The 27,792-nt window shown below is 41.9% G+C and overlaps 1 protein-coding gene across 1 annotated transcript in view; it reads right to left on the bottom strand.

Annotated features, from left to right (window-relative positions):
- The window catches only part of RAPGEFL1 (Rap guanine nucleotide exchange factor like 1), a 58,358-nt gene extending 37,524 nt beyond the window's left edge, over nt 1–20,834 (bottom strand). Inside the window, exons 1-3 of the mRNA XM_063459078.1 lie at nt 20,086–20,834; nt 19,180–19,699; nt 4,091–4,169 (exon numbers count right to left, since the gene is read on the bottom strand). Coding sequence (XP_063315148.1) covers nt 4,091–4,169; nt 19,180–19,573 — 473 coding nt within the window. The 5' untranslated portion in view covers nt 19,574–19,699; nt 20,086–20,834. The remainder of the gene's footprint in view (nt 1–4,090; nt 4,170–19,179; nt 19,700–20,085) is intronic.
- Nucleotides 20,835–27,792: the final 6,958 nt, after the last annotated feature.

Consider the following 27,792-nt stretch of genomic DNA (forward strand, 5'->3'; position numbering starts at 1 on the left):
GCTGGCCTTCAGGACCAGGATGCCTTGGAGATGTGGAACACCATGGAACTAGAGTGGGAGAAGACCCCGAAATCCATGTTCCACCGAAAGTGGGACAATTGTGACTAGAGCAGTGGTTTCTAAACCAGTACGTCAGGCACACCCACAGACCATGGTTGAGGATTTTTTAACAATTTTATTCTAATGGTGGTGCAGCCAAAATCTAGATCGTTGGTATGCCAAGTATGCTGTAAGAACTGGCATCCTTGATGGGAACCAGTGGTCTAGAGCAGTGATACTGTTCCTAAGTAAAGGGTGCCACACATGGCACTAAGGGGTCACCTACAGGGCGGTTATCTATTTTGAGTAAATATTGAGCTTGATGTGTTGTGACATAGCCAAGTGACTTGTCGCAGTAAGAAGTGATAACGGCAAAGATTACTTTAGTGGAGCAGAGAACCTGGTAAATGAAAGATAGGGGGGTCCTTCTTGGGAAGGATTTTAAAGGAAGAGTAGGTGAGAGACAGCACAAGAAGTCTCTGTTTGATTAGGTACACAATTTCTAAAGATGAGTGGGTACTCAGGCTCATCAGTGTTCACCATCGCTGCTCTACAGCAAGAATGCCAAACAAAGACTCTCTAGGTGTTATAAAACTATCATTTTCATAATTTCTACTTGCCAACAGGATTTGTGGTCCCAAACAAGAGCTTAAGAGCCACGTTTGGACACACGTACTCCAGGCATTTAAATACTTCGGAGCCTGGTAAACATGGTGCCAAGCATCACAAAGACTGGAAATGATTTGCAGCTATGTGGCATTTGCTCCTTCCCAGACTCATCTCCAAGACATCTCTTGTGCTGCATCTGTTTAGAATGCAATGCCTTCTCCCGTTTGACTCCCTGCCAACTTTCATAGCCTCAAATGCTCCTCGAAGCCCATCTATTTAAAGAGTTCTGCAAGTCCCTTTCTTGCAACCTTCAGAATCATCTACATAAATGATCCCTAACCAACGGTGTGTGCCACCTGTGCCCTAACGTTCCTTTGGACTGAAAACTCACTGGTAGAATTCTCAAGACCTTTTACATAACATTCAATGAGTGGCGGCTGAGTTGTAGCTGTTATATTATACAGCATATTGCTGTTGAATTTGTTAAAGTTGAAAGAAAATTTTCATCATAACCCCTGTGACATTCTCAAGCTGCCCTGTAGGGTCAACTGTGCTCAAGCAGGGCATTCCCCTGATAAAAAAAATAACATACGGAAACAGCAATTGTGAGGTGCTAGCATTATAAAAAAAGAGCAACCAAGTGCAATATTTAAAGAGAAATGTCACTCTCTGGAATTTACACTGACGAGTAAAACATTTAAAATCAGCTATAACTCGTGTTAACCGCTTTTACGAAATGCTCCGTTTTATTTGGAATTTGTATTAAAGATTTAGCAAATTACATCATAATCCAGTTCAGATACGGTAAAACCAGGACAAACATTGCAAAATAAAGAGGAGAAATAGAAACGTGGTTTTAGGTCTGATCTTCCCTGTTGGCTTTCTCTATGCTGAATCAGGTGCGCAAGATAGAGAATATAAAAATGATTGACAGGGAGATAAAATGGCGGTACCCAGATGCAGGATAGAAAGGTATGGATTTGGACATTTACTGATATTTTTCAAACCCCACATATAACATATTTGTCAAAAAGGGATACGTAAACATATTATGGTAAAGCATGAGAAAGGACGCTTTCCCTTTAATTCCTGTGATCAGCAAAGATGGACCCAAGCAAAATTATACTGAATTCTGTGCAGTTACATAAACTAATCCCACATGGCATAAAAAACTTGCTAAAATAACGAACAATGAAGGAGTGGAAGCCTATGATTATTTGGAATTCATCTCAGTAAGACCACAAAGCACACTGGAATAGGAAGTATTATTAGATTATTTTTTTAATTTATATACCCATGAATAAAATGGGTATATTAATACCTGATACACTATTCATTTATAGATTTCGTTTTCTCCTAGACTTTAAACCTATAAAACGTTTACTGAAATGTAAAATGACTATTGACATCCAAATGTAAATGTATAGGGAGCTATTTCTGACAACACTGATTTAGAGGCCCTGAAACAATTCAACAGAAACCGCCACTGTCAGTTATTTATAATATTTTGCTATATTATGTACGGTATATTAAACAATCATCTAACTTACCTAATTCATTTTAAACGCTAGGAAACTGTTTTAATTATTGTGTTGCTAAGGACTCTCTAGCAACAAACTCATGATTAATCATAGCTTGCCAAATGTACTGATAAAGTGCCAGTGTATTGTACAGAGATGTATAGTGAATTTATTTCCGTGTTGCATTCAAATTCACTTTCATTGCATGAGAACATAAAGCTCAACTCTGGCCTTCCTTTTTTTTTGTTTTTGTTTAAATAAAGCAGCGGCCTTTGTATGCAATCCAGTGTGTGCACACCCCTATGTTCCATGGATTTATAAAGCCTAAGATAGAAGCTGGGCTGTCGCCTATGGTATTGCCATTTAACGCAAGGTTTTTGGTTTATATACTGTTAATACGGTGATTATTAACTATAATGCTAATATAAACCTTAACTCAAGGTCACCAGGGATCTGATATTACTAAAGATACATTAAAAGGCACACTATAGTGTTAGGAATACGAACATAAATTGTTAACACTATAGTCCTGGAGTGGGTATTTAGATGACCCCGCTCCCCCCCTTAGATTGCAATGAAAAGGTGATTAAACTTACCTTTTCTCCCTCGCGGCGCCTGTCTTGCTGTGGCAAGTCCTGCCTCCATGGCTGAGATCATCAATTTTGATGATCTCAGTCAATCCAATCCTGTCCTATAGGAAAGCACTGGGGAGGCTATTGCACATGCGCCAATCAGCACCTGCTCATAGAGATGCATTTAGTGTCTCCGTGCGGAGGGAGACTGCAGTGATTCTGGTTATTATAGTGTCTCTTTAATGCTACAGTCACAAGTGATCTAATATCACAGAATAAAAATTATTGCTACAGTCAAATAATGAATAAATGCTTTCCAGCAAGCTGCAACATCATGTAACCAAGTGTTACTTGGCCAGTATAGCGGAAGTGCCTCTGGTGGCTATCAGTTCAGCAAAATGACAATTTTTTACCTTGAAGGGTTAAACATACAGGACCACTGTACCCAAACCATGTCATTGAAATAAAGTCTTCTGGGAGACTTTAGTGGTCCTTTAACCCCTTAAGGACACATGACATGTGTGACATGTCATGATTCCCTTTTATTCCAAAAGTTTGGTCCTTAAGGGGTTAATACAATGGGGAGATTTATCAGGGCAAAAGACATACAATGTTGGTTGCAAACAGTGTTAATTTTGTCGACTAACAATTTTAATAAAATTTTAGTCAACTAAAATTTTGGAGATTAAGTCGACTAAAACTAGATTAAATCTAAAACAGTTCAGATGACTAAAATACGACTAAAACTAAAATGGCTTTTTAGTCAAATGACTATGACTAAACCTAAATTGAAATTTGCCGCCAAAATTAACACTGGTTGCAAATTGCTAAACGTGGAGAAACGTTCTATTTGTTCCCACGGTGATTGCTCCATACTTAATAATTTGCCATACAGTAGGACCTGTTTTTCCTTGATAAAGCTAGAATATATCTCAAAAAACATCTCTTTAACGTAAATTCATAAAAACGGTTAAAACATGTTGCAGGAGCATGACCACCTGAATTAGTGGAATGTGAGTAGAGCTTTATCACCGAAGCTTCCATTATAGGTTATAAAACAATATGAGGATGATCCAACTAATATTACCGATATGATAAACTTAAGAGGATGTTATAGGAACAGCAATAATTTTACAAATACATTAGCTTGCAGTGACAAGGACATGGCAGACCTGTGCTCCCAAATTAACTATTTTTAGGAAAACCCCAAATATACCCCTTATTTAGCCCTCTCCATGAGAAATACTGCACATCAACCTACCCCCAGGTACTAGCCTTTTCTACTAGTCCATTTTTATGTCCACTCGGGTGACGTGCCACAAACAAACCTTCAATTTTGTAAAAGGATATTATTGCTGTAATTGACGAAGAAGCTCTTCCGTTGGCATAAACAGGGTGTGCGTGAGGATAAAATCGTCCAAGGCTAACTCTGGGAAAAACAAGACAAAAAGAGCAGGTGAGGGGCAAAACAGGGAAGAAGATAGGAGAACAGGGGAAATTGGGGGCAAAGAAAGAAAACACCAGGTGAGGAGAAAACAATGACGGAGATATAAATGCTGAGGAGATGGAATATGCAGGAAAATGAAAGGAGACAGCAGGTGGGGGGGGGGGGAAGGTGGGTCCAACAGAGAGAGATTATGGGTGAGGGGGCAGCAGTAGAGAGCAGATATGGGGGAAATGGAGGCAAATTAGTCTTGGAGGGGGTAAACATAAAAGCAAGCAAACAGGTAAGTGAGAGTAAATAGGGAAAAGGTGAAGGGGTAAAACCAGTAGAAAGAGAGAGGATGGGGGAACCAATAGGAATAGAGAGTTGTTAGGTTAACCAATAGAAAGAAAGAGTTGATGAGAGGGATAACCAATAGAAAAAGCGAGAAAATGGGTGAGGGGGGAACCAATGGAAAGAGAGAGAAAGTGGATGAGGGGAGAACCAATGGAAATAGAGAGAAAGTGTAAGGGGAGTGGAACCAATGGAAAGAGAAAGACAGTGGATGAGGGGGGAACCAATGGAAAGAGAGAGAAAGTGGATGAGGAGTGGAACCAATGGAAAGAGAAAGACAGTGGATGAGGGGGGAACCAATGGAAAGAGAAAGACAGTGGATGAGGGGGGAACCAATGGAAAGAGAGAGAAAGTGGATGAGGGGGGAACCAATGGAAAGAGAAAGACAGTGGATGAGGGGAGAACCAATGGAAAGAGAGAGAAAGTGGATGAGGGGGGAACCAATGGAAAGAGAAAGACAGTGGATGAGGGGGGAACCAATGGAAAGAGAGAGAAAGTGGATGAGGGGGGGAATCAAAAAAGATAGAGATAGTGGATGAGGGGGGAAAACCAGTAGAGAGCTGATAAAAGGAACAACGAGAAAGAGAGAGGGCCCGTTAAGGAGGAAAAACAGGAAAATTTGGTTACAAATGAAGAGAGAAGAGGGAGAGAAATAGGGAGTTATTCGGGGTGAAGACTTGGACGGGAAAAAATGTCCGAGATGCAGGGAAAATGTTCGAGAGAAAGAGTAAATAAGGGTGGAAAGCTGTAGAGAGCCAGCAAAGAAAAAATCCTTTTGTGTGGTATTATATGAAAATTGAGGAGCGAAGGTTATAGAAACACGAGGGAAGTATAAACACCACTAACTATTCTGTACTTTGTATTCATTTTGTAAGGGAAACAAACAGAGAGAGAGAGAGAGAGTCTGTGGGGAAAACAAAACGGATTAGATTGGGCGGATGAGTGTAAAAAAATTGTGGAATAAAAATTAAGCAGGTGAAGGGGAAAAGAGAGAGCAGGGTGTGATGGAAATTCGGATAAAGAGAGTTGGAAAACTAAGTAGCCACATAAAAGTAAATGAGAGGGAAAATCAGGAAGAGACGGTGTGAGGGGAAAACAGGGAATATAAAATGGAAACAGAGGGTGCACGTGAAAAGAAAACAGAGACATGTAAAAAAGACAGCAGGTGAGGGGAAATCTTGGATAGTAAAAAATAGGGAAAAATTATAGAGGAAAGGGAGGAAGGAAGGAAATGAAGAAAGAGAGAGAGAGAGCATTCTGGCAAGAGAGAGAGAGAGCTGACAAAGCATAAAAACAAGGAAAGAAATGAGGAAATGAGCTTGAGAGAGGAAAAAAGATAGAGATAGAAAGATCATGTTGAGGGCTGAGGGGGTAAAAGATAAGAGAACGAAAATCAGCAAGTTAGGGCAAAATCAGAAGACAGAGAGATATAGTAGCAGCATTTCATGGAAAGATTAGAGAGAAAAGTTGAGAGAAGAACATGAAAGAAGTTTAAAATTGACAACGTGGAAGAAAACAAATCGAAAAATTAATGCATTTCTGAGTTTTTAAATTTTTTGGTGTTTTCACTTCATCTTTAATTACATGCTCTTTTTCACGTGAATACACTACACCCATCGTCTTCTGCTTTCATTAGTGTCATTGTGACTGCTCCTTGTCTCTGTGAGCTCTGATAGAAGACCGAGCATGTTTCTCCGCACATTGGAGGAGCCTACACACTGATTATCACGTTATGCAACATTAATGTGCGTGTAACCGGAGTGTGCCCCAGCATGCCCCTGTGTGTACAGAACTGGGCACACCCTACTATCATCTCTACAGCAAAAACCTGTATACCCACAGCTGTTTACATCGGCCAAGATCAGCCTTCATTAGCTGCACTGAAGTGTTCAGTGTGAATTAAATGCAGAATGACCTGATACCTAATAATTCCTGATAGAAAACTACATAAAAAATACTCCCACCATTGCCTGAGCTTGTCATTATAATCTGCAGCCGGTAGGATACGCTGCATTAGATATAAACCCAGCAATGTCTAAGCCTGTCCTGATAATCTGCAGCCAGTAGGATACACTACATTAGATATAAACCCAGCACTGTCTGAGCCTGTCCTGATAATCTGCAGACAGTAGGATACACTATATTTAATATAAACCCAGCACTGTCTGAACCTGTCCTGATAATATGCAGTCAGTAGGATACACTATATTAGATATAAACCCAGCACTGTCTGAGCCTGTCCTGATAATCTGCAGTCAGTAGGACACACTACATTATATATAAATCCAGTACTGTCTGAACCTGTCCTGATAATCTGCAGACAGTAGGATACACTATATTTAATATAAACCCAGCACTGTCTGAACCTGTCCTGATAATATGCAGTCAGTAGGATACACTATATTAGATATAAACCCAGCACTGTCTGAGCCTGTCCTGATAATCTGCAGTCAGTAGGACACACTACATTATATATAAATCCAGTACTGTCTGAACCTGTCCTGATAATCTGCAGTCAGTAAGATACACTATATTAGACATACACCCAGCACTGTCTGAGCCTGTCCTGATAATATGCAGTCAGTAGGATACACTATATTTAATATAAACCCATCACCGCCTGAGCCTGTCCTGATAATCTGCAGCCAGTAGGATACACTACATTATATATAAATCCAGTACTGTCTGAACCTGTCCTGATAATCTGCAGTCAGTAAGATACACTATATTAGATATAAACCCCGCACTGTCTGAACCTGTTCTGATAATCTGCAGCCAGGAGTTTACCATGAATTCATTGCACAATAAAGCAATTTGTAGTGAAAGGGTTAGGAGCCACCATCTTTCCCAAGTGTTTATGGGAGAATAAGCAGTGACAAGGCTGCCCACGCACGCTGTTAGCAAGGAGATAATACAGGACTACAGGACTGCACCTCAAATCTCCTCTCCGGGCTATTGCACAACCATATTAATGTAGCATTTTATATACCTGCATTCACAATGGAGGGAGGCGGGCAATAACTAGGCTCTTAGAGGTTAACAGACAGTCAAATATTTTTTATTCTCAATCAAACCAGTCTATTAGAGGAGAAGTGTAAATTAGAAGGGGGAGAGACACGGTTTCTTGACTGATAGAGGAGGGGGATCAGCAGAACGCTCAGGCTTGTTACAACCTGTCACGCAATCTGTTCTCTCAAATACTATGTATTCCTAGAGGTGTCAGGATCTGCTCATCTGCTACATCTAGTCCTAGAGGCACCCGGATTCACATCCTTCACCATTTTCCCTAGTTTGGAGAAGCCATATTAGTCCAGTGATGCAGATACAAAATAATGACGTTTTGCTGTAATATCCTTTTAGAATAAGGCCTATAACAGTATTTTGAATTGACGAGCATTCTGGAGCTGGTTCCTTTTCAAATTCTAAGCTTTTCCATTACATTTACTGTAGCATTCAAATATTCAGATATTAGATATTCAAATATTGTGACAAAGAGGGTGCAGGTTCCAGGTTCAGAATTCCCAAAGCCTAACGAATCCGAGATGGGTGAGACTAAGGATTCCCAATTTAAAGAGACACTATTAGCAGGAGAACCGCTACATGGAAATAGACTGTCCCCGTAGACCAGGGGTGTTGAACCTTCGCCCCTCCAGATGTTTTGGACTACCTCTCCCTTAATGCTGGCAAAGCATCAAGGGAGATGTAGTCCAAAACATCTGGAGGGCCAAAGGCCCCCCACCCCTGCTGTAGACTAAGAACTGTAGACTAAGAACTGTAAACACTGTCTTTACTGCTCCCTAAGGATATCTCTAGTGGCTGTCACTCAAACAGTCAGTAGAGGTGCTTCCTGTTACGGTCCTGCAGTCTTTGCATACTGTGTATGAGGACTCCAAGTGCTTCTCATAGCACTACATTGAAATATTGCACCTCAATGAGGAGATACTGATTGGTGCAGTAAGGTAGACTCCCAAAGCTTATCTCTGGTGCAGCTTCTGCAGCGAGATCAGAATGGCAAGGTACTGAAGGCAAAATAAATGAATTTATTTTACTATCACAGGGGGATGGGGCTGTTAATCTAAATAGCAAGGAGTACATCTGCATGGTTTTATTTTTAATGTTAATGTTAATTTTAATGTTCCTTTAAAGGAACACTCAAAAAAATTCCGCTGCAGTGGTTTTCGTGTCAGGAGTGTCCTGGCGCTGTCCTACGATAAGATGCCAAACATTTTAACACGGTTTAACAACTCACTTGGAACCCAATGGGTGCCTGGACCACATCCACTGCTACCGGTGTTCAACAGCTCTATAGAACAAAGCGGTGCCATGCAAGACTGCAATCATTGGCTGACAGCACCAACTGCATGCCCAATGAGCCAATTTCTACATCAGTTGTGTTTTGCATTACAGAGACATCTGGCTTATGAAGCGAGGGCGCCCAGTGGAATCCAAGTAAATTGTCAAAACATTCTGAAATGGCTTTACATTTAACATGAAACAGCACCAGGACACTCCTAGCACCATAACCAGTACAGTGTGATGCAGTGGTTATGGTGCATGGAGTGTTTCTTTAATACCGCTCAAAGTTTCCTCACTTAAAATATCTGACTTTTATCCTAGAGGTGCCAAAACTATTTAATCCTCGAGAACTAACAGTGACAAGTGCATCTCTTCGATATAAGGATATACATTTTTTTTTTTATATTCCTGGCCGAGCTTATCTCAGAACCAACATCATCTCTTACCTAATTAATCCCTAAACTAGGCTCAACGTTTCCTAAACAGGACGAAAGTTTCAAGACCCAGCCGTCATGGTCCCTATGCCATGCCAGTGTCGCACAATACTGCATTGTGTGTTATTACAGTGACCATACTGACGTTGTGAGTCACTCTTGGCTTGAAGTCTATAACGCTGACCTTTGGGCTTGATCCTTGCTATAGTGTCTCCCTGTGCTCCTTTTGACCTTAACCTGTCTTAAGGTTATTCCTATTCTGCTTGCAGACATTCACCAACTCCTTTTAGTTTGTGCCAGCACGGCCATTCTAAGGGCCGATATGTGCTTCTGTCCGGTCTAGCTTGGTTTGTGTGTTAGACTAGCCTTGACACCAACATTATGTATTTAGTTTTCAATATTCTAAACTCAACATATCATACCTTAATAATCCTGTGAATTAAATTTTACTAAAAACATTTTGCATTAAACTTCCCACAGGGGTACCAGCATCCAAAATCTGTCTACGGACAATAGAATCATCTCCTCTGCCAAAATGCTTTTCTGAATCCCACTGATACACAAAGGGTTAAACGAAGGTGCCATTGTCACTATTTTTTTTTTTTTTTTTTAATAAGCCTTGGGGTACCAAGGCGAATATCAGCAAATTAACTACTCCTAGAGATGCAGGAATTAGCATACTCAACCAGACAAATTTCAGTGGTGTCAGACTGAATCGCAAAAGGTGTCAGATTCAATGTAGCCTCATCAAAAGCTATACATACAGGCAGGGAGCAATGCTGAATTCACAGGCACTCACACTACAGCTCCTGAAGGTTGACTTGCATAGTGTGAGCAGGCAACGTTTACTCATGTTGTGCAAATACTTGAAAGGATGCAAATAAAACACAGCTAAGAATTTCCTTGCACAGTACGTTGTAGTGGTTATGGTGTCTGAAGTGTCTGAAGCCTAGTTCAAAGCTGAGCAATATAACTCTGCTTGCTCCTTATGGTAGTAGATTTGGTACCAAGGTAGCAATACTAATATTACCAGTCTAATGGTACCAGACTAGCAGTACTAATATTACCAGTCTAATGGTACCAGGCTCAGCAATACTAATATTACCAGTCTAATGGTGCCAGGCTCAGCAATACTAATATTACCAGTCTAATGATAGCAGGCTAGCAATACTAATATTACCAGTCTAATGGTAGCAGGCTAGCAATACTAATATTACCAGTCTAATGGTACTAGGCTCAGCAATACTAATATTACCAGTCTAATGGTACTAGGCTCAGCAATACTAATATTACCAGTCTAATGGTACCAGGCTCAGCAATACTAATATTACCAGTCTAATGGCACCAGGCTCAGCAATACTAATATTACCAGTCTAATGGCACCAGGCTCAGCAATATTAATATTACCAGTCTAATGGTAGCAGGCTAGCAATACTAATATTACCAGTCTAATGGTACCAGGCTCAGCAATACTAATATTACCAGTCTAATGGTACCAGGCTCAGCAATACTAATATTACCAGTCTAATGGCACCAGGCTCAGTAATACTAATATTACCAGTCTAATGGTACCAGGCTCAGCAATACTAATATTACCAGTCTAATGGTACCAGGCTCAGCAATACTAATATTACCAGTCTAATGGCACCAGGCTCAGTAATACTAATATTGCCAGTCTAATGGTACCAGCCTTACCAATACCAATATTACCAGTCTAATGTTACCAGGCTCAGTAATACAAATTTTACCAGTCTAATGTTACCAGGCTCAGTAATACTAATATTACCAGTCTAATGGTACCAGACTAGCAGTACTAATATTACCAGTCTAATGGTGCCAGGCTCAGCAATACTAATATTACCAGTCTAATGGTACCAGGCTCAGTAATACTAATATTACCAGTCTAATGGTACCAGACTAGCAGTACTAATATTACCAGGCTTAGAAATACTAATATTACCAGTCTAATGATGCCAGGCTTACCAATACCAATATTACCAGTCTAATGGTTCCAGGCTCAGCAATACTAACATTACCAGTCTAATGGTACCAGGCTCAGCAATACTAATATTACCAGTCTAATAGTACCAGGCTTAGAAATACTTATATTACCAGTCTAATGATACCAGGCTTACCAATACCAATATTACCAGTCTAATGGTGCCAGGCTCAGCAATACTAACATTACCAGTCTAATGGTAACAGGCTCAGCAATACTAATATTACCAGTCTAATAGTACCAGGCTTAGAAATACTAATATTACCAGTCTAATGATACCAGGCTTACCAATACCAATATTACCAGTCTAATGGTACCAGGCTCAGCAATACTAATATTACCAGTCTAATAGTACCAGGCTTAGAAATACTAATATTACCAGTCTAATGATACCAGGCTTACCAATACCAATATTACCAGTCTAATGGTGCCAGGCTTACCAATACCAATATTACCAGTCTAATGGTTCCAGGCTCAGCAATACTAACATTACCAGTCTAATGGTACCAGGCTCAGCAATACTAATATTACCAGTCTAATAGTACCAGGCTTAGAAATACTAATATTACCAGTCTAATGATACCAGGCTTACCAATACCAATATTACCAGTCTAATGGTGCCAGGCTCAGCAATACTAACATTACCAGTCTAATGGTAACAGGCTCAGCAATACTAATATTACCAGTCTTAATGGTACCAGGCTTAGAAATACTAATATGGGGGCGGGGCCTGACAGCCAAGATGGCCGGCTGTGTTTTCTGAGGGCTCCAGCACCTGAGAGCAAAACACACAAATTTTACCGATACCAAGCGACGCAAATGGCTCGAGGTGCTCGGAATGGGACTCAGGAGGATCTGAGGAATAGGGTGATACCTGCCCGGACCCGATACGCAACACAACGGCAAGAGCCAGCCATGCGGCCTAACCTGGAGCGAAGCCTGCTGCTCTCCCTGCAAGGAACAAGCTCACAAGCGTGAAACAACAACAGCCCTGCTGCCCCCCCCCCCCTCCCCCTGGGCCGGTGGGGGATATCCCGGTCCTCACGGGGGACAAAGAACCCCGTGAAACAGACTGAAATTCTGCAGACACGTAGTGCCCCTGGGACTACCGCTACAACGGTACTTGTCTGCCCCATGGAGAGCACGACAACATCAACAGTCCACAGCACAGCACAAGCCGACTACGCGGCAAGGCTGGATGCACACTTTGAAGCATTTTGGCTTAAACTGGAAAGGCGCTTGCAACCACGCACCGAAGGTCAATATGGCGACCGACCAGCTACACCACCCCGAGGGGGACATAAAATGGCCGCTGCACGATACTCTTCGTGCATGCGAGGGCGACGATACCACGCCACCAGACACAGAGTACCGCGGACCCAAACAACTGCCCGGAGTAAAAAAGCTCCTTCTGGGCTGGGAGCCATGCAGGATAGATATCCGACCCAACGTCCACACACCCGGGGGGGCCTCGGGAAAGCGGAGCTCCAGAGGGCCCACAGTCCCACCGTGTTTGGTACAGGGACCCGAGGACACAGGGAAGTGACCCCCGCAGTAGCCCGGGCTGGAGGCTCTGAGCAGACCCGCCACAGCAACCTCTCAATGTACCCACCGGGACAGAATCAGCCACGGAACCACGACCCGGAAGACGGAACCCGAACGGAGATACCAGCAACCTGGCACGCAAGTGGGGTGGGCTGAGCGACACTGGATGCACCCACATGCCACGGAGGCAGAGCACGGAGAAAGCCCGTGCAATCACAGACCCGGACTCTTGAACACCTAATGGCAAGATATGCACAAACCCTTATACCATGCCTCCATCTATTGTGTGCCTCTTGCTGGTGGCTATACCACTGCAGTATATGAGTACGCCCATCTACCATGCTGGCATTCAGACTCCGAGAACTCTCTCTGATTCATGCTAGCCGGGACTCAGAGGCTTATGCTGTTCACCTCAGAAAACTACCACACTAGATAGTCTGTGCCTTATGAATGCTATTCTGGAAAATGCACGGGTCCAGTATGCCATATAAATCGCTTTCTTACACTGAATATCTTGCTCTATGTTTAACCTGTTTAGCCTGTTTAACCTGCTTACCTGTTTAACATGTGTAACCTATATCTCTTGCTAGCAACTCACAACTATTAGAAACGTACTAGTAATGTTGAGCGAGCCCATAATTCCAGGCAAATGTTGTATGCACATATTAGATGCAAATGTTATATGCCTCTGTACTGTGCCCCAGATTACAGCGCAATGCAAGCTCCAAACTTGCCTAATGTGCAAATATTACGAAACGTGCCCTAGCTCTACTGATTACCCACAGGCTTAAACGTCCCAGCCACTTACGCAGCCCCATGGCAAAATTGCCTGTGTTCATAGTTGCCTACCTATATATTCGGAACAGCCTGTGTTAAACGCTGCCCAACATATAACATGTAAAATAGATAACTCTCACTAGCATGTGTGGTTGCATACAGCCATTATGGTGAGGCAAACCTCAATGTTACTCACATCACACCGACACTAACATAGCTAATCTAAACCTGTTAAGCATCGGTTTTGCTCACTTGTTTTACTCACTATTACGCTGAAAGTATAACTGTTTAATTAAGCTTGTTAAAACTATAAAAATGTGCGAATTCTCATGCCACTACCTAATGTATGTTACTCTTGCAATGCGCTGTTGGGGCGCCTGATTATATGCTGTACCTACCCGCACAACAAAAAAAAAGAATAAAAAAAAAAAGAAATACGGTACTAATATTACCAGTCTAATGGTACCAGGCTTAATAATACTAATGTTACCAGTCTAATGGTACTAGGCTCAGCAATACTAATATTCCCAGTCTAATGGTGCCAGGCCCACCAATACTAATATTACCAGTCTAATGGCACCAGGCTCAGCTATACTAATATTACCAGTCTAATGGTAGCAGGCTAGCAATACTGATATTACCAGTCTAATGGTGCCAGGCTCAGCAATACTAATATTACCAGTCTAATGGTGCCAGGCCCACCAATACTAATATTACCAGTCTAATGGTAGCAGGCTAGCAATAATGATATTACCAGTCTAATGGTACTAGGCTCAGCTATACTAATATTACCAGTCTAATGGTAGCAGGCTAGCAATACTGATATTACCAGTCTAATGGTGCCAGGCTCAGCAATACTAATATTACCAGTCTAATGGTGCCAGGCTTAATAATACTAATGTTACCAGTATAATAGTACCATGCTAGCAATACTAATATTCCCAGTCTAATGGTGCCAGGCCCACCAATACTAATATTACCAGTTTAATGGTGCCAGGCTCAGCAATACTAATATTACCAGTCTAATGGCACCAGGCTCAGCTATACTAATATTACCAGTCTAATGGTACCAGGCTAGCAATACTGATATTACCAGTCTAATGATGCCAGGCTCAGTAATACTAATATTACCAGTCTAATGGCACCAGGCTCAGCTATACTAATATTACCAGTCTAATGGTACCAGGCTAGCAGTACTAATATTACCAGTCTAATGGCACCAGGCTCAGCTATACTAATATTACCAGTCTAATGGTACCAGGCTAGCAATACTGATATTACCAGTCTAATGATGCCAGGCTCAGTAATACTAATATTACCAGTCTAATGGTGCCAGGCTTAATAATACTAATATTACCAGTCTAATCGTATCAGGCTCAGCAATACTAATATTACCAGTCTAATGGTACCAGGCTAATACTAATATTACCAGTCTAATTGTACCAGGCTAGGAATACTAATATTGCCAGTCTAATGGTACCAGGCTCAGCTATACTAATATTACCAGTCTAATGGTACCAGTCTAATACTAACATTACCAGTCCAATTGCACCAGGTAACAGTATTAATGTTAGAAGACTAATGGTGCCAGGCTCATAAGTACTAATATTACTAGCCTACTAATCTATCATCAATATTACCAGTCTAATGGTACCAGGCTTACCAATACCAATATTACCAGTCTAATGGTGCTAGGCTCAGCAATACTAACATTACCAGTCTAATGGTACCAGGCTCAGCAATACTAATATTAGCAGTCTAATGGTACCAGGCTTAGAAATACTAACATTACCAGTCTAATGGCGCCAGGCTAGGAATACTAATATTACCAGCCTAATGGTGCCAGGCTTAATAATACTAATGTTACCAGTATAATGGTACCAGGTTAGCAATACTAATATTCCCAGTCTCATGGTGCCAGGCCCACCAATACTAATATTACCAGTCTAATGGTGCATGGCTCAGTAATACTTATATTGCCAGTCTAATGGCACCAGGCTAGCAATACTCATATTACCAGTCTCATGGTGCCAGGCTCAGCTATACAATTATTACCAGTCTAATGGTGCCAGGCTTAGTAATACAAACATTACCAGTCTCATGGTGCCAGGCTAATACTAATATTAGCAGCCTAATGGTGCCAGGCCCACCAATACGAATATTACCAGTACAATAGTAACAGGCTCAGCTATACTAATATTACCAGTCTTATGGCGCCAGGCTAATACTAATATTACCAGCATAATGGTAACAGTACGTTGTAGTGGTTATGGTGTCTGAAGTGTCTGAAGCCTAGTTCAAAGCTGAGCAATATAACTCTGCTTGCTCCTTATGGTAGTAGATTTGGTACCAAGCTAGCAATACTAATATTACCAGTCTAATGGTACCAGGCTCAGCAATACTAATATTACCAGTCTAATGGTACCAGGCTCAGCAATACTAATATTACCAGTCTAATGGTACCAGACTAGCAGTACTAATATTACCAGTCTAATGGTACCAGGCTCAGCAATACTAATATTACCAGTATAATGGTGCCAGGCTCAGCAATACTAATATTACCAGTCTAATGGTAGCAGGCTAGCAATACTAATATTACCAGTCTAATGGTAGCAGGCTAGCAATACTAATATTACCAGTCTGATGGTACCAGGCTAGCAATACTAATATTACCAGTCACATGGTGCCAGGCTAATACTAATATTACCAATCTAATGGTGCCAGGCTAATACTAATATTCAGCCTAATGGTGCCAGGCTCAGTAATACTAATATTACCAGTCTAATGGTACCAGGCTTAGCAATACTAATATTACCAGTTTAATGGTGCCAGACTAGCAGTACTAATATTACCAGTCTAATGGTACCAGGCTCAGCAATACTGACATTACCAGTCTAATGGTACCAGGCTCAGCTATACTAATATTACCTGTCTGATGGTACCAGGCTCAGTAATACTAATAATACCAGTCTAATGGTACCAGGCTAGCAATACTAATATTACCAGTATAATGGTGCCAGGCCCACCAATACAAATATTACCAGCATAATGGTACCAGGCTAGCAATACTAATATTACCAGTCACATGGTGCCAGGCTAATACTACTATTACCAGTCTAATGGTGCCAGGCTAATACTAATATTCAGCCTAATGGTGCCAGGCTCAGTAATACTAATATTACCAGTCTAATGGTACCAGGCTCAGCAATACTAATATTACCAGTTTAATGGTGCCAGACTAGCAGTACTAATATTACCAGTCTTATGGTACCAGGCTCAGCTATACTAATATTACCATTTTAATGGTGCCAGGCTAAATAATACTAATATTACCAGTCTAATGGTGCCAGGCTCAGCAATACTAATATTACCAGTCTAATGGTGCCAGGCTAATACTAATATTACCAGTCTAATGGTACCAGACTAGCAGTACTAATATTAGAAGCCGAATGGTGCCAGGCTCAGCTATACTAATATTGCCAGTCTAATGGTGCCAGGCCTTCTAATACTAATATTACCAGTCTAATGGTACAGGCTCAGCAATACTAATATTACCAGTCTGATGGTGCCAGTCTAACACTAGTATTACCAGTCTAATCGCACCAGGTAACAGTACTAATATTAGAAGACTAATGGTGCCTGGTTCATAAGTACTAATATTACTAGCCTACTAATCTATCATGTCCTAATGGTGCGAGGCTTAACACTACTAACTATTCCAGTTCTCATGGTGTAAAGTGTATCACTGCTAATTTATCCTGTCCTTTTAGCGCAGGGTGTAACACTACTAATCTATGCTGTATTTATGGTGCCAAGTGTTAACACTAATAACCTCTTTAATTCTAATGGTGTATGGTGGTCCACTACTACTTTTTTCTAATGGTACAAGGTGTAACACTGCTAATCTATCCAGTGCCAATGTTACAAGGCATACAACTATTAATTGATCCAAATCTAATGGTGCAAACTGTAACAACAATAACCTAGCCAGATCTCATAGTGTAAAGTGTGATACTACTAATCTACCAGGTCCTAATAGTCCAGGGCTTAACAATATTAACTGAGCGAGTCCTTGGGATGACACAAAAAGCCAATCAGACATTGCTCGTGCCACACAGTAAAATGCCAATTCTAACACTCATTATACATCAATAGAGACCTTACCAGTCAGGCTAACAAGGTCAAATATAGTAAGGACCTGCAATTTCTTAAATGCTTTGTAGTACTGTACCAATAATAACAAGTTCTGATTGTGTAAATCAGGGGTAGGCAACCTTCCTCACTATAGATGTTATGGACTACAACTCCCATGATGCTGGTACAGGCATAAAGCAGGCAAACCATCAGGGGCGATGTAGTACGTCCATAAGATCTGGAGTGATGAAGGTTGCCTACCCCTGATGTGAATGTTTCTAATCTAAACATTTCTACCGGGGCCAGGCCAATCAGTATTAATATTTCTGGTAATCATCGTAAAATCATCCCCAATATTGCTTATTGATAGGCCAGCATCAGCAACAGTAAGTCAGGGTCTCCTAATGATGCCAGGCTCAAAAGTATTGTCACCAATGCGGACACGCTTGACTAATTTAACCGACCTTATTTTAGCAAGTCAGCAAAGCTGTGATAAACCTCCACTAGCTGAGCCAGCTGCAACAACGTGAATCTAACCAGTTCCAACAACCTGATTCAGTGCTATTGCAATTAATCATAGCAACACAAATTCATCAAGTGTCAATTCTTCCAGGTTCAGCCACGATTAACAGGTTATAATGAAGCAACGATACTAGCGTATTCAATTTTAAAGGTGCTAGATTTAAAAAAAAGAATGGCTAGCCTTAAAGGAACACTCCAGGAACCATACCAACTTCATTCCAATAAAGTTATTATGGTGCCACGAGTGTTCTACTAATGGTTTTAGAAATATTAATCGGTTGTAATGGTGTCATTCTCAGCAATGCTAATTTTGCCTGCTCTAATGTTGCCATGTTCATAATTACTGAATTAAACAGTAATAAGCTTTTACTGTGTTACCCACACCAAGATTACTGGCCTCAACAGTCACAAAGATTTCCTGGCCAATACCCATTGCATCTGTAGTACATGGACTAGAGGTATCTCTTTCCTCACCAGTTTATGAGGAACTCTAAAAGAACTGGTCTACCATGGTCAATGTCAACCACTACAGTTAATACTAACTACTTGGATATAGAGAATTATGAGGTTTTTAGTTGTGTATTATTGCTACTTATCTTGACCACCTAACGAGGAACTTAGGGAACATTTTATGATGGGCTGTTGTGTTCAAACCTATAAAGCAGCAAGAAATTCCCTTCCTCAATATCTTGCGTCATAACGAAGGGATAGTACATAGGGACATCCAACAGATCTTAGTGGCACCTTCCTTGAATGCCATCTCATCATCCAACACATCACCAGTGTCATATGTGCATGGTGCGGACGTGTGACCCATGGCTATGAGATGGTTCCCCTCTAGTAGAAGCTGTCGAAAATTTGGGATTATAGAAGTCTACCAAACCCTTGCTATTTACTACTACTACTGGTTCTGGGTTGTCTTTAGGCCCCCCTCCCCCTCCATACCCTTTCTTACCAGCAGCATCACTCAGTCTGGGGGCAGTCAGTAGCTGGTCCAGTATCCTCCCCAAGAGAGCTTCTGGGGTATCTGGGGCAAGTAGGATTCCAGGTGGAGTAATAGACCAGCCACCAGATCCTGGAGGTGGAGTGAGTGGTTCCGAGGGGGACAATTCATCAGATGAAAAGGAAAGAGGGGAGCGCAATCCATCTGGTAACTCCAGGCAGTCTTGGGAAGGAGGAGGAGGGGCTCCGCTGGGGTCTTCTTCACACCTTTCTCCTCCAGGGGAATCACTTGGGGAATCCCTTAAGAAAGAGGGCAAGATTTTGGAAACACTTTGCCTCCTGTGCAAATGTCTAGGACCAGAGAGATGAGAGCTTTGCTTCTTTAAGAATTTTTCCAAAGGCTTCATGGTGTGAGGGGGGAGGGGGGGGGAATCAGGTGCAATGGGGGCAAAGCCCCCCAAAAGTACAAAAGCAGTAGTAAATAGTGGAAATGTTCAGAATCCTCCCAAAAATTAAGCACTGGAACAGGAGAGCTGAAATGGGGGCAATACAGAGAGAGGGTAAATTGAGTAGAATATTATTACATTGAGTAGAAAATATTTTAAATTAAAATGTGGTGTTTCAGGAAGATGTTGCACATACTTAAAATACTCAAGCCTGGGGCTCTAATCTACAAGAAAAAAAATATATATATTATTTTTTTTAGTAGGGTGGAGAATTGAGAATTAAAAATAAAAAAAATAATAAATGTAGATATAAAAAAAGAAGTACTGGCTCAATGTCACAGTTCCCATGGATTGGCAATGGGAAAGGTTACTGCAAAAAGGAGGGCATGCTTCCTTGGGGTGGGCAAATTCTCTAATAAAAGGGGGTTCTGGTGGTGCTGCCAATTTTAAAAAATATGTATATAAAGGCTTACTTTAGGGTCTGTCTTCCTTAATATCCAGGCAGGGACATGTGTCTTCTTATCCTAAACTCTCCATGTCTGCAATGAGCAGGTGCCTGCAGCTCTCAGACCACTAGATGGACAGCAGTCACAGCACATGTCCTCTCTCCGCACAGTCAGCAGCAGAGTCCCAGGCACTCTCCCCGCAGCGGTCTCTCCTTGACGTCTAGTCGACTGTCTGCTTTTCACCTGCCGTGATCGCAGTCTCCTTTCTCTCCCCTGGCACCCCTCTTCTCCCCTCTGCCTCCCTCTCCTCTTCTTCTTCTGTCCCCCCTCCTCCTTTGTCCCCCACCCTCTCCCTTTCTTTCCTTGCTTCCCAGAGGAGGGGGTGTAAGAGAGGGATGGTTGGGGGTTGTATTAAGGGGAGCAGGAGAGATGCTAAATTAGAAGCAGTGAGAGAAGACAGTGTGTGTGTGAAAATCAATGTGCCCACCCCTTGTGTTTCCAATGATCCCCCTGTAATCCCCTTTCCCTGGGTAATGATGGGGGGTGTGAGCTGCCCCCACCACAGGTTTTAAGGAGGGTCTCCCTTCTGTGTGCAGTGCTGGGGGAGGAGGGTCCCAGTGTGTGTGATGAGAGGTCCCTAGCAAGCAGTGTGAAGGAGGCAGGGGCAGTCACTGTGTGCATGCGTCTGTCCCTCCCCCTCTCTGGATGGGTCCCCTCCCTTAATATTTACCTGTCCCTCTCCTGTTCTATAGCAGGGTGCTTCCCCTCTTCCTCCTGGTAACTTGCCCCTTCCTCACCCTCTGCCCCCCTACCGACAGCCAGTTCTCATTCAGACACACTCTGCTCCCCCCCCACTTTAATTATTCCTGATTTTGTGTCTTTTCTGATGACCCTCCCCCTTCTCACCCTATACTACCAGCATCAAGATTTTCTCAAGAAAATCTAGTGTGTGCCTCCTTCCTTTCTGTCTCACACCCCCATTTCTGCTAGATCCAGGTATGAATCACCTCTGGGGAAGGGATTACACTCCTCCCTGTGTCTGCTGTGTGCTATGTGGATTTGGGGTTCATAGTCCAGCTGGGGTGTGGAGTGACACTATCTGCATGCTGGAGATATATAGTGGGTTTATATGGGCAATATGACTTCCTGGGACATCTGGTAAAAATAATAGTACAGGGTATATGTGGAGTAATAGGAGGAGTTATAGGGAGAGGTTATATGGAGTAATAGGAGGAGTTATAGAGAGAGGTTATATGGAGTAATAGGAGGAGTTATAGAGAGGTTATATGCAGTAATAGGAGGAGTTATAGGGAGAGGTTATATGGAGTAATAGGAGGAGTTATAGGGAGAGGTTACATGGAGTAATAGGAGGAGTTATAGAGAGAGGTTATATGGAGTAATAGGAGGAGTTATATGGAGTAATAGGACGAGTTATAGGGAGAGGTTATATGGCGTAATAGGAGGAGTTATAGGGAGAGGTTATATGGAGTAATAGGAGGAGTTATATGGAGTAATAGGACGAGTTATAGGGAGAGGTTATATGGCGTAATAGGACGAGTTATAGATAGAGGTTATATGGAATAATAGGAGGAGTTACAGAGAGGTTATATGGAGTAATAGGAGGAGTTATAGAGAGGTTACATGGAGTAATAGGAGGAGTTATAGGGAGAGGTTATATAGAGTTATAGGAGGAGTTATAGAGAGAGGTTATATGGAGTAATAGGAGGAGTTATAGAGAGAGGTTATATGGAGTAATAGGAGGAGTTATGGTGAGAGGTTATATGGAGTAATAGGAGGAGTTATAGGGAGAGGTTATATGGAGTAATAGGAGGAGTTATGGTGAGAGGTTATATGGCGTAATAGGAGTTATAGGGAGAGGTTATATGGAGTAATAGGAGGAGTTATAGGGAGAGCTTATATGGAGTAATAGGAGGAGTTATAGAGAGAGAGGTTATATGGAGTAATAGGAGGAGTTATAGGGAGAGGTTATATGGAGTAATAGGAGGAGTTATAGAGAGAGGTTATATGGAGTAATAGGAGGAGTTATGGTGAGAGGTTATATGGAGTAATAGGAGGAGTTATAGGGAGAGGTTATATGGAGTAATAGGAGGAGTTATAGGGAGAGGTTATATGGAGTAATAGGAGGAGTTATGGTGAGAGGTTATATGGAGTAATAGGAGGAGTTATAGGGAGAGGTTATATGGTGTAATATGAGGAGTTATAGAGAGAGGTTATATGGCGTAATAGGAGGAGTTATAGGGAGAGGTTATATGGAGTAATAGAGAGAGGTTAAATGGAGTAAAAGGAGGAGCTTTTCTGAGCTAAGCCCTGCTACTCCAGGTTAGCTCACAGCAGACAGTTGACTGCTCTCTATGGGGGAGGTCACAGGATGGACCCCAAGCGGTTAGCAAGCAAGCGGTTTGACTGCTTAATTGGGGACTCCAGGGTACTCCTTGGAGTGTCACTTTCTAAAGAATCTACCTTTGCAAAATTGAGCTACCAATATTTACTCAACAGTGATTGATCTGTGCTTGTCAAAATTTGGGAAGTGACCAGAGGGGTTAAACTTTGACCTCTCTGCTACCTTTTTTACACATTTAAATAAGTGTAGACATGCCCTTTGTCTAAACAGGCATATGGAAACGTCATATGGAGAAATCCAATATTTTTTAATGTTCACATGGAAGGAACAGCAAATGTAGGCAGCAATTACATATAACAGTGGGAGGTAATACTGACAGCAGTAATAATGGGGGACAGGAGATGCTTCAAGCTTGAGGGAATTTTTAGCAATAAATACTATCTCATCCCCTTAGATGGAGGCGATAGGTAAACATTCTCTGGGAATGCAGTTGGGTTATATAGATTTTTTTTTTTATAAGTGTACTGCATTGAAGGGGTGGTCTGGTGACCTTATGCACAGCGACTACAGACTCTGCATACACACGTTAGCAGACTTTGCAAAGACGCGCACAAGCTGTGACAGGCAGCCTGGTCCCCCTGGCTGGGAGGAAGGATTAACCCTTGCAGGATATAGGCTGCCAGCGAAACAATCAGAAAAGAGGAAATGCTTTAGTATGGAAAGGGTTAACATAGCCCCTGCACTTTGATGTCAGGCTCCCCATACATACCATAACCACCCCCCCTCCTCCCTTCCTCTCCGCCATCACTATAATAAGTGCTCCTAGGGACAACGCCCACGCAAGGTGAGGTTCAAACTCCAGGTAAACATGTAGTGTGTCGTAACAACACGTCAAGCAGGGCAGGACTCAGCATGTCACTGCTCTGATCAACACCGTGCTCCCGCCAATGTATTTCAACACTACAACAGTGATCTGTGTATTTATTGCCCTCCTCAGTCTCAACCAATCGGAAAGAATAAAACATTAATTACTTGGAGACAAAAAAAATCACCCATTATCTAAATTAGGCATTAACCCCTTAAGGACCAAACTTCTGGAATAAAAGGGAATCATGACATGCCACACATGTCATGTGTCCTTAAGAGGTTAAAGGGGAGCTGCCATGTTGCAGAATTTTTAAGCATTTTGTTTTCGTATCCCCTATTTTTTAAAGGATTTGTGTTGGTGAAATGTGAAAAAAATAAAATTAAATGTAGTAACCCACACCTTTTTATACTGCATCTGGGTGCCTCCCTCTTAGCTCCATGTCAATCATTGTTATAAGCGCTCTACGCCTGGCAGTCATCACAGTAAAGCATACAGAGAAGGGGAGTAATTAAACAATGAGGGTTATGTATAAAAAAGTATTGTGTTGTGAAAAAAAAAGTGGGGCAGTCGCCATGGAAACCAGTGGAATCAGCAAGCATAAAGCATTGTTGACTCCACCCCTTTTTCATGTGCGCCCCACTTTTAAAAAAATACTCTTTTTTTTTTTTTTCTTAAAATATATATTTATTCTGGCAAAACAAAGTTGCAAATATCTGGAAGATAATTAAAATTAGGCAATTAGTAAATTATCCTGGGGCAAAGATTACATATTGGACACAACCAAACTCAGACACTGGGCTAATCTCTGGTGGGTCAATGGCCTGTAAGTAAGTGTGGCTTCAAGCCGTCGCCAGGGCACAGCAAGGTGCTAGGTAGAAGGCCATGGCCTCTTTTCTCCCTGCCTCCATTGCCAGGAGAAGGCTGCAGGGCTAACGACTCGCTGCCCTGTTATCTCTCCCACTGCGTTGGTAATACAGGGAGAGGCTTTCCACAGTTAAAGGACCACTCTAGTGCCAGGAAAACATACTATTTTTCCTGGCACTATAGTGCCCTGAGGGTGCCCCCACCCCCAGGGACCCCCTCCCGCCGGGCTCTGGGGAGAGGAAAGGGTTAAAACTTACCTTTCTGCAGCGCCGGGCGGGGAGCTCTTCTCCTCCGATCCTCCTCCTCTCCTCCCATTCGGCTGAATGCGCACGCGCGGCAAGAGCTGCGCGCGCATTCAACCGGTCACATAGGAAAGCATTATCAATGCTTTCCTATGGACGCTTGCGTGCTCTCACTGTGATTTTCACAGTGAGAATCACGCAAGCGCCTCTAGCGGCTGTCAATGAGACAGCCACTAGAGGCTTTGAGGGCTGGATTAACCCATTTATACACATAGCAGTTTCTTTGAAACTGCTATGTTTACAAAAAAAATGGGTTAACCCTAGCTGGACCTGGCACCCAGACCACTTCATTAAGCTGAAGTGGTATGGGTGCCTAGAGTGGTCCTTTAATGGACTGGCTTATAGCTTGTGTAAGTAGTCCTTCCACTTGTGACACAACATGGGTACGTCACAAGGACCATGCGGAGACAGACTCCAAAGATACAGCTTAAGGTAGTGAACTAGTGGAATTGATTATAGTGGGATAACATGAGGCAAATTAATCTGAATAGCATTGTAAGCAGCCTGGTACTATTTTGGGCATTTGGGGTGGGGGGAGGGGGGGAGTTGCTATTGGAGAATACGATTTAGGAGCTAATATTCTTAACTATTGTTAACTAAATATGAAAGTACAACTTCCCTCTCAGTTCTACCTATGTGTCTGTAAGTGTCTGAATGTGTGACTGTCTGTGAATTAGGATCTGTGACTGTGTGCCACTATGTATCTATCTATTAATGTGTATCTGTGAGTGGGTATCTACGAGTGTGTGTCTTTATGTATATATCTGTGATTATGTGGCTGTGTATGCCCCATGTGTGCATTTTCTTGTGTCTTTATCAGTGTGTATCTGAGTGAATCCATCTGTATGTGTAAATTTATGAATGTGTGACTGTGAGGGTGTAATATATACCTGTATGTCTGTATATGTGTGTGTGTCTGTTTGCATCTGCTATTGAATGCCTGAGTGTCACTGCTTAATTGTAAACTCTACATGTGTGCATTTGTGTGTGTTGCTGAGGTCTTTTTCTTTCGGATCCAGAAAACATTAAATAAAAAGTTGAACTTGCAAAACTTAAAAGTGAGCTATTATGCCATGAAATGCGCTGGCCTATTGTCTGTCCCAGTCCGGCTGGGCAGACAGATTGAGGAGTCACGTCAACACAACGTATATTGTAACTGGACATAGAAGCATAAGAATAAAGGCCCTCTCTCGTCCAGAGGGAACACAAATTATTCAGATTTTCACAAAAAAAAAAAATCAACTTAGGAACTAACCTTCAAAGAAACTCGGTGGTCTGAACAGAACCCATTTTATAAATAGCCCACTATTTCTATTTTTCCACCTCCAATGCAATGCATGCACTGACATTTGCTAAAATTTCAACAAATTCAATGTAATTTTCAATTTTTTATTTAATGGTGTCAAATTTCAGAGAAACAAACATTGCTTTAACATATCTGTTTGCCAAAGGCCTTCACTCAAGGTTTGTATTCTGCTGATTAGATTAGATTGTTTTTTTGAAAGCAGAATCCTAATTTTTTTCTACAATACTACCAATCAAAACTCATTAAAGCTACTCCAAAATTTCTCACCAACCAGCGACTGTGCAGAGCATTTGCTAGCTCACTTCTATGTAGGTTAGTGGTCTCATTGCTCCCCATAGAATGTGGTGTCTGAGGCTGATTAGAATGTCAGGCTACGATGAATAAGACATCACACTGTTCAAGCTTCCATCTGTCAAACCCCTATATTGCATATAGCACCATCCACATAAGAGATGTGTGTTTAACCCTTTTCGTACTTGTTTCTCCAGCAATAGATTCTACTGAAAAAGTTAACGAATCTCACTTGCAGATTTGAGTTCCTCTAAGATCCAGAATCCAATGTTTTTATAAATATTTGAATTCCATACTTATTCACTAAAGGGATATTTCCTAACGAAAAAGCTGAAATAGAAAGGTTCACTAAGGCAGCTATGCTTCTAATTCGGCTACTTTGACCTTAAAGGAACACTGTAGCGTTTGGAATACATACATGCAACGCGACAGTCCTGACGATCATAAATAGTTTAGCTCCCCACTATCTCTATAAAAAAAAAAGAAAACTATAAACAAATATAAAGGAATAACTCACCTTTTCTTCAGCACCAATTCACTAGACAATACTCTATGGTCAACAGTGTCCCTTTAAAGAGTTACTCCATTAAAGGGACACTATAGGCACCCAGACCACTTCATCTCAATGAAGTAATCTGGGTGCAGTGTCCCAAATCCCCTTAACCCAGCAAGTGAAAACATTGCAGATTTAGAAAAAAAAATTGAAATGTTGACATTGCTGGTTAAGACAGCCACTATAGGCCCTTTCTGCAGTTTTATGGAGTTTGTGAAACGACGCTGGGCCTCCTCACACTGTGTATGAGGATGTCTAGCGTCTTGCAAAACTCCATAGGAAAGCACTGAGTCAATGCTTTCCTATGTGGAAGGCCTAATGCTTGCACGGCGCTCACTGAGCATAGGTTCTCGGATCACGCTGATGTTGCTGGAGAAGGAGAGTGGATCCATTTCTCAGGTAAGTGCAAAAAGAGTTGTTTCTAACAATTTCATGGCCGGTGGGAAGACTGGGTGGAGACGCGGAGACAGAAGAAAACTGTAGTGTTAGGAATACAATTTTGTATTGATTCATTGCTTTCCTACGGGGAAGGCATAATGCCGAGTATGTGCATTAGGCTCCCCTCCATTGCTGACGTCGGAGGAGGTGGAGCCAGGACTGAGGGACCTCAGCGGTGGAAAGGGTTGTAAAAAATATTTTTGGAAATACATTATTTTTGGGGCAAAACAACTGACCAGTCTCCTATCAGAGCCCAACTGGGAATAAAAATCTTGTGCAATTTTTTAATACCAGTCCTATCTTGCATCTTGTCATATAGTGTGTAGATATACAGGTGTAAAAAAAAGGACAACTGAAACTTATAACAAGCACTCAAGGACTTAAAATAAACCAAACAACTGATTTATTTTATAATTTATTATAATTATATATTGCTATTGTTAACTGCTCTGGCTTACTTAGGGGTACTGAAACTACAAAAAGGCACTGAGCTAATAATGAAAAGAGTTTATATAGGCTGCAGCATCATATTTGTGTCGAAATTGCCACGTGCGCAAGGTGCAAAGGTCAAGACTTACGTCATTTAGTTCTGTTTCGATTCAGAATGACGCGACTCCCGTTCTAATACTGTGTTGCTGTGTTCAACTTGTCGTGATTGATGTTGGACTCTGTGACGGACCGCCTGGCCCCCCCCCCGACCGGGTGCCTCCGCCAATCTTCAGTTCGTCACAGACTCCACCTCAATTTTGG

Source organism: Pelobates fuscus, chromosome 6 (assembly GCF_036172605.1).
Source record: "Pelobates fuscus isolate aPelFus1 chromosome 6, aPelFus1.pri, whole genome shotgun sequence".
NCBI classification, from domain to species: domain Eukaryota; kingdom Metazoa; phylum Chordata; class Amphibia; order Anura; family Pelobatidae; genus Pelobates; species Pelobates fuscus.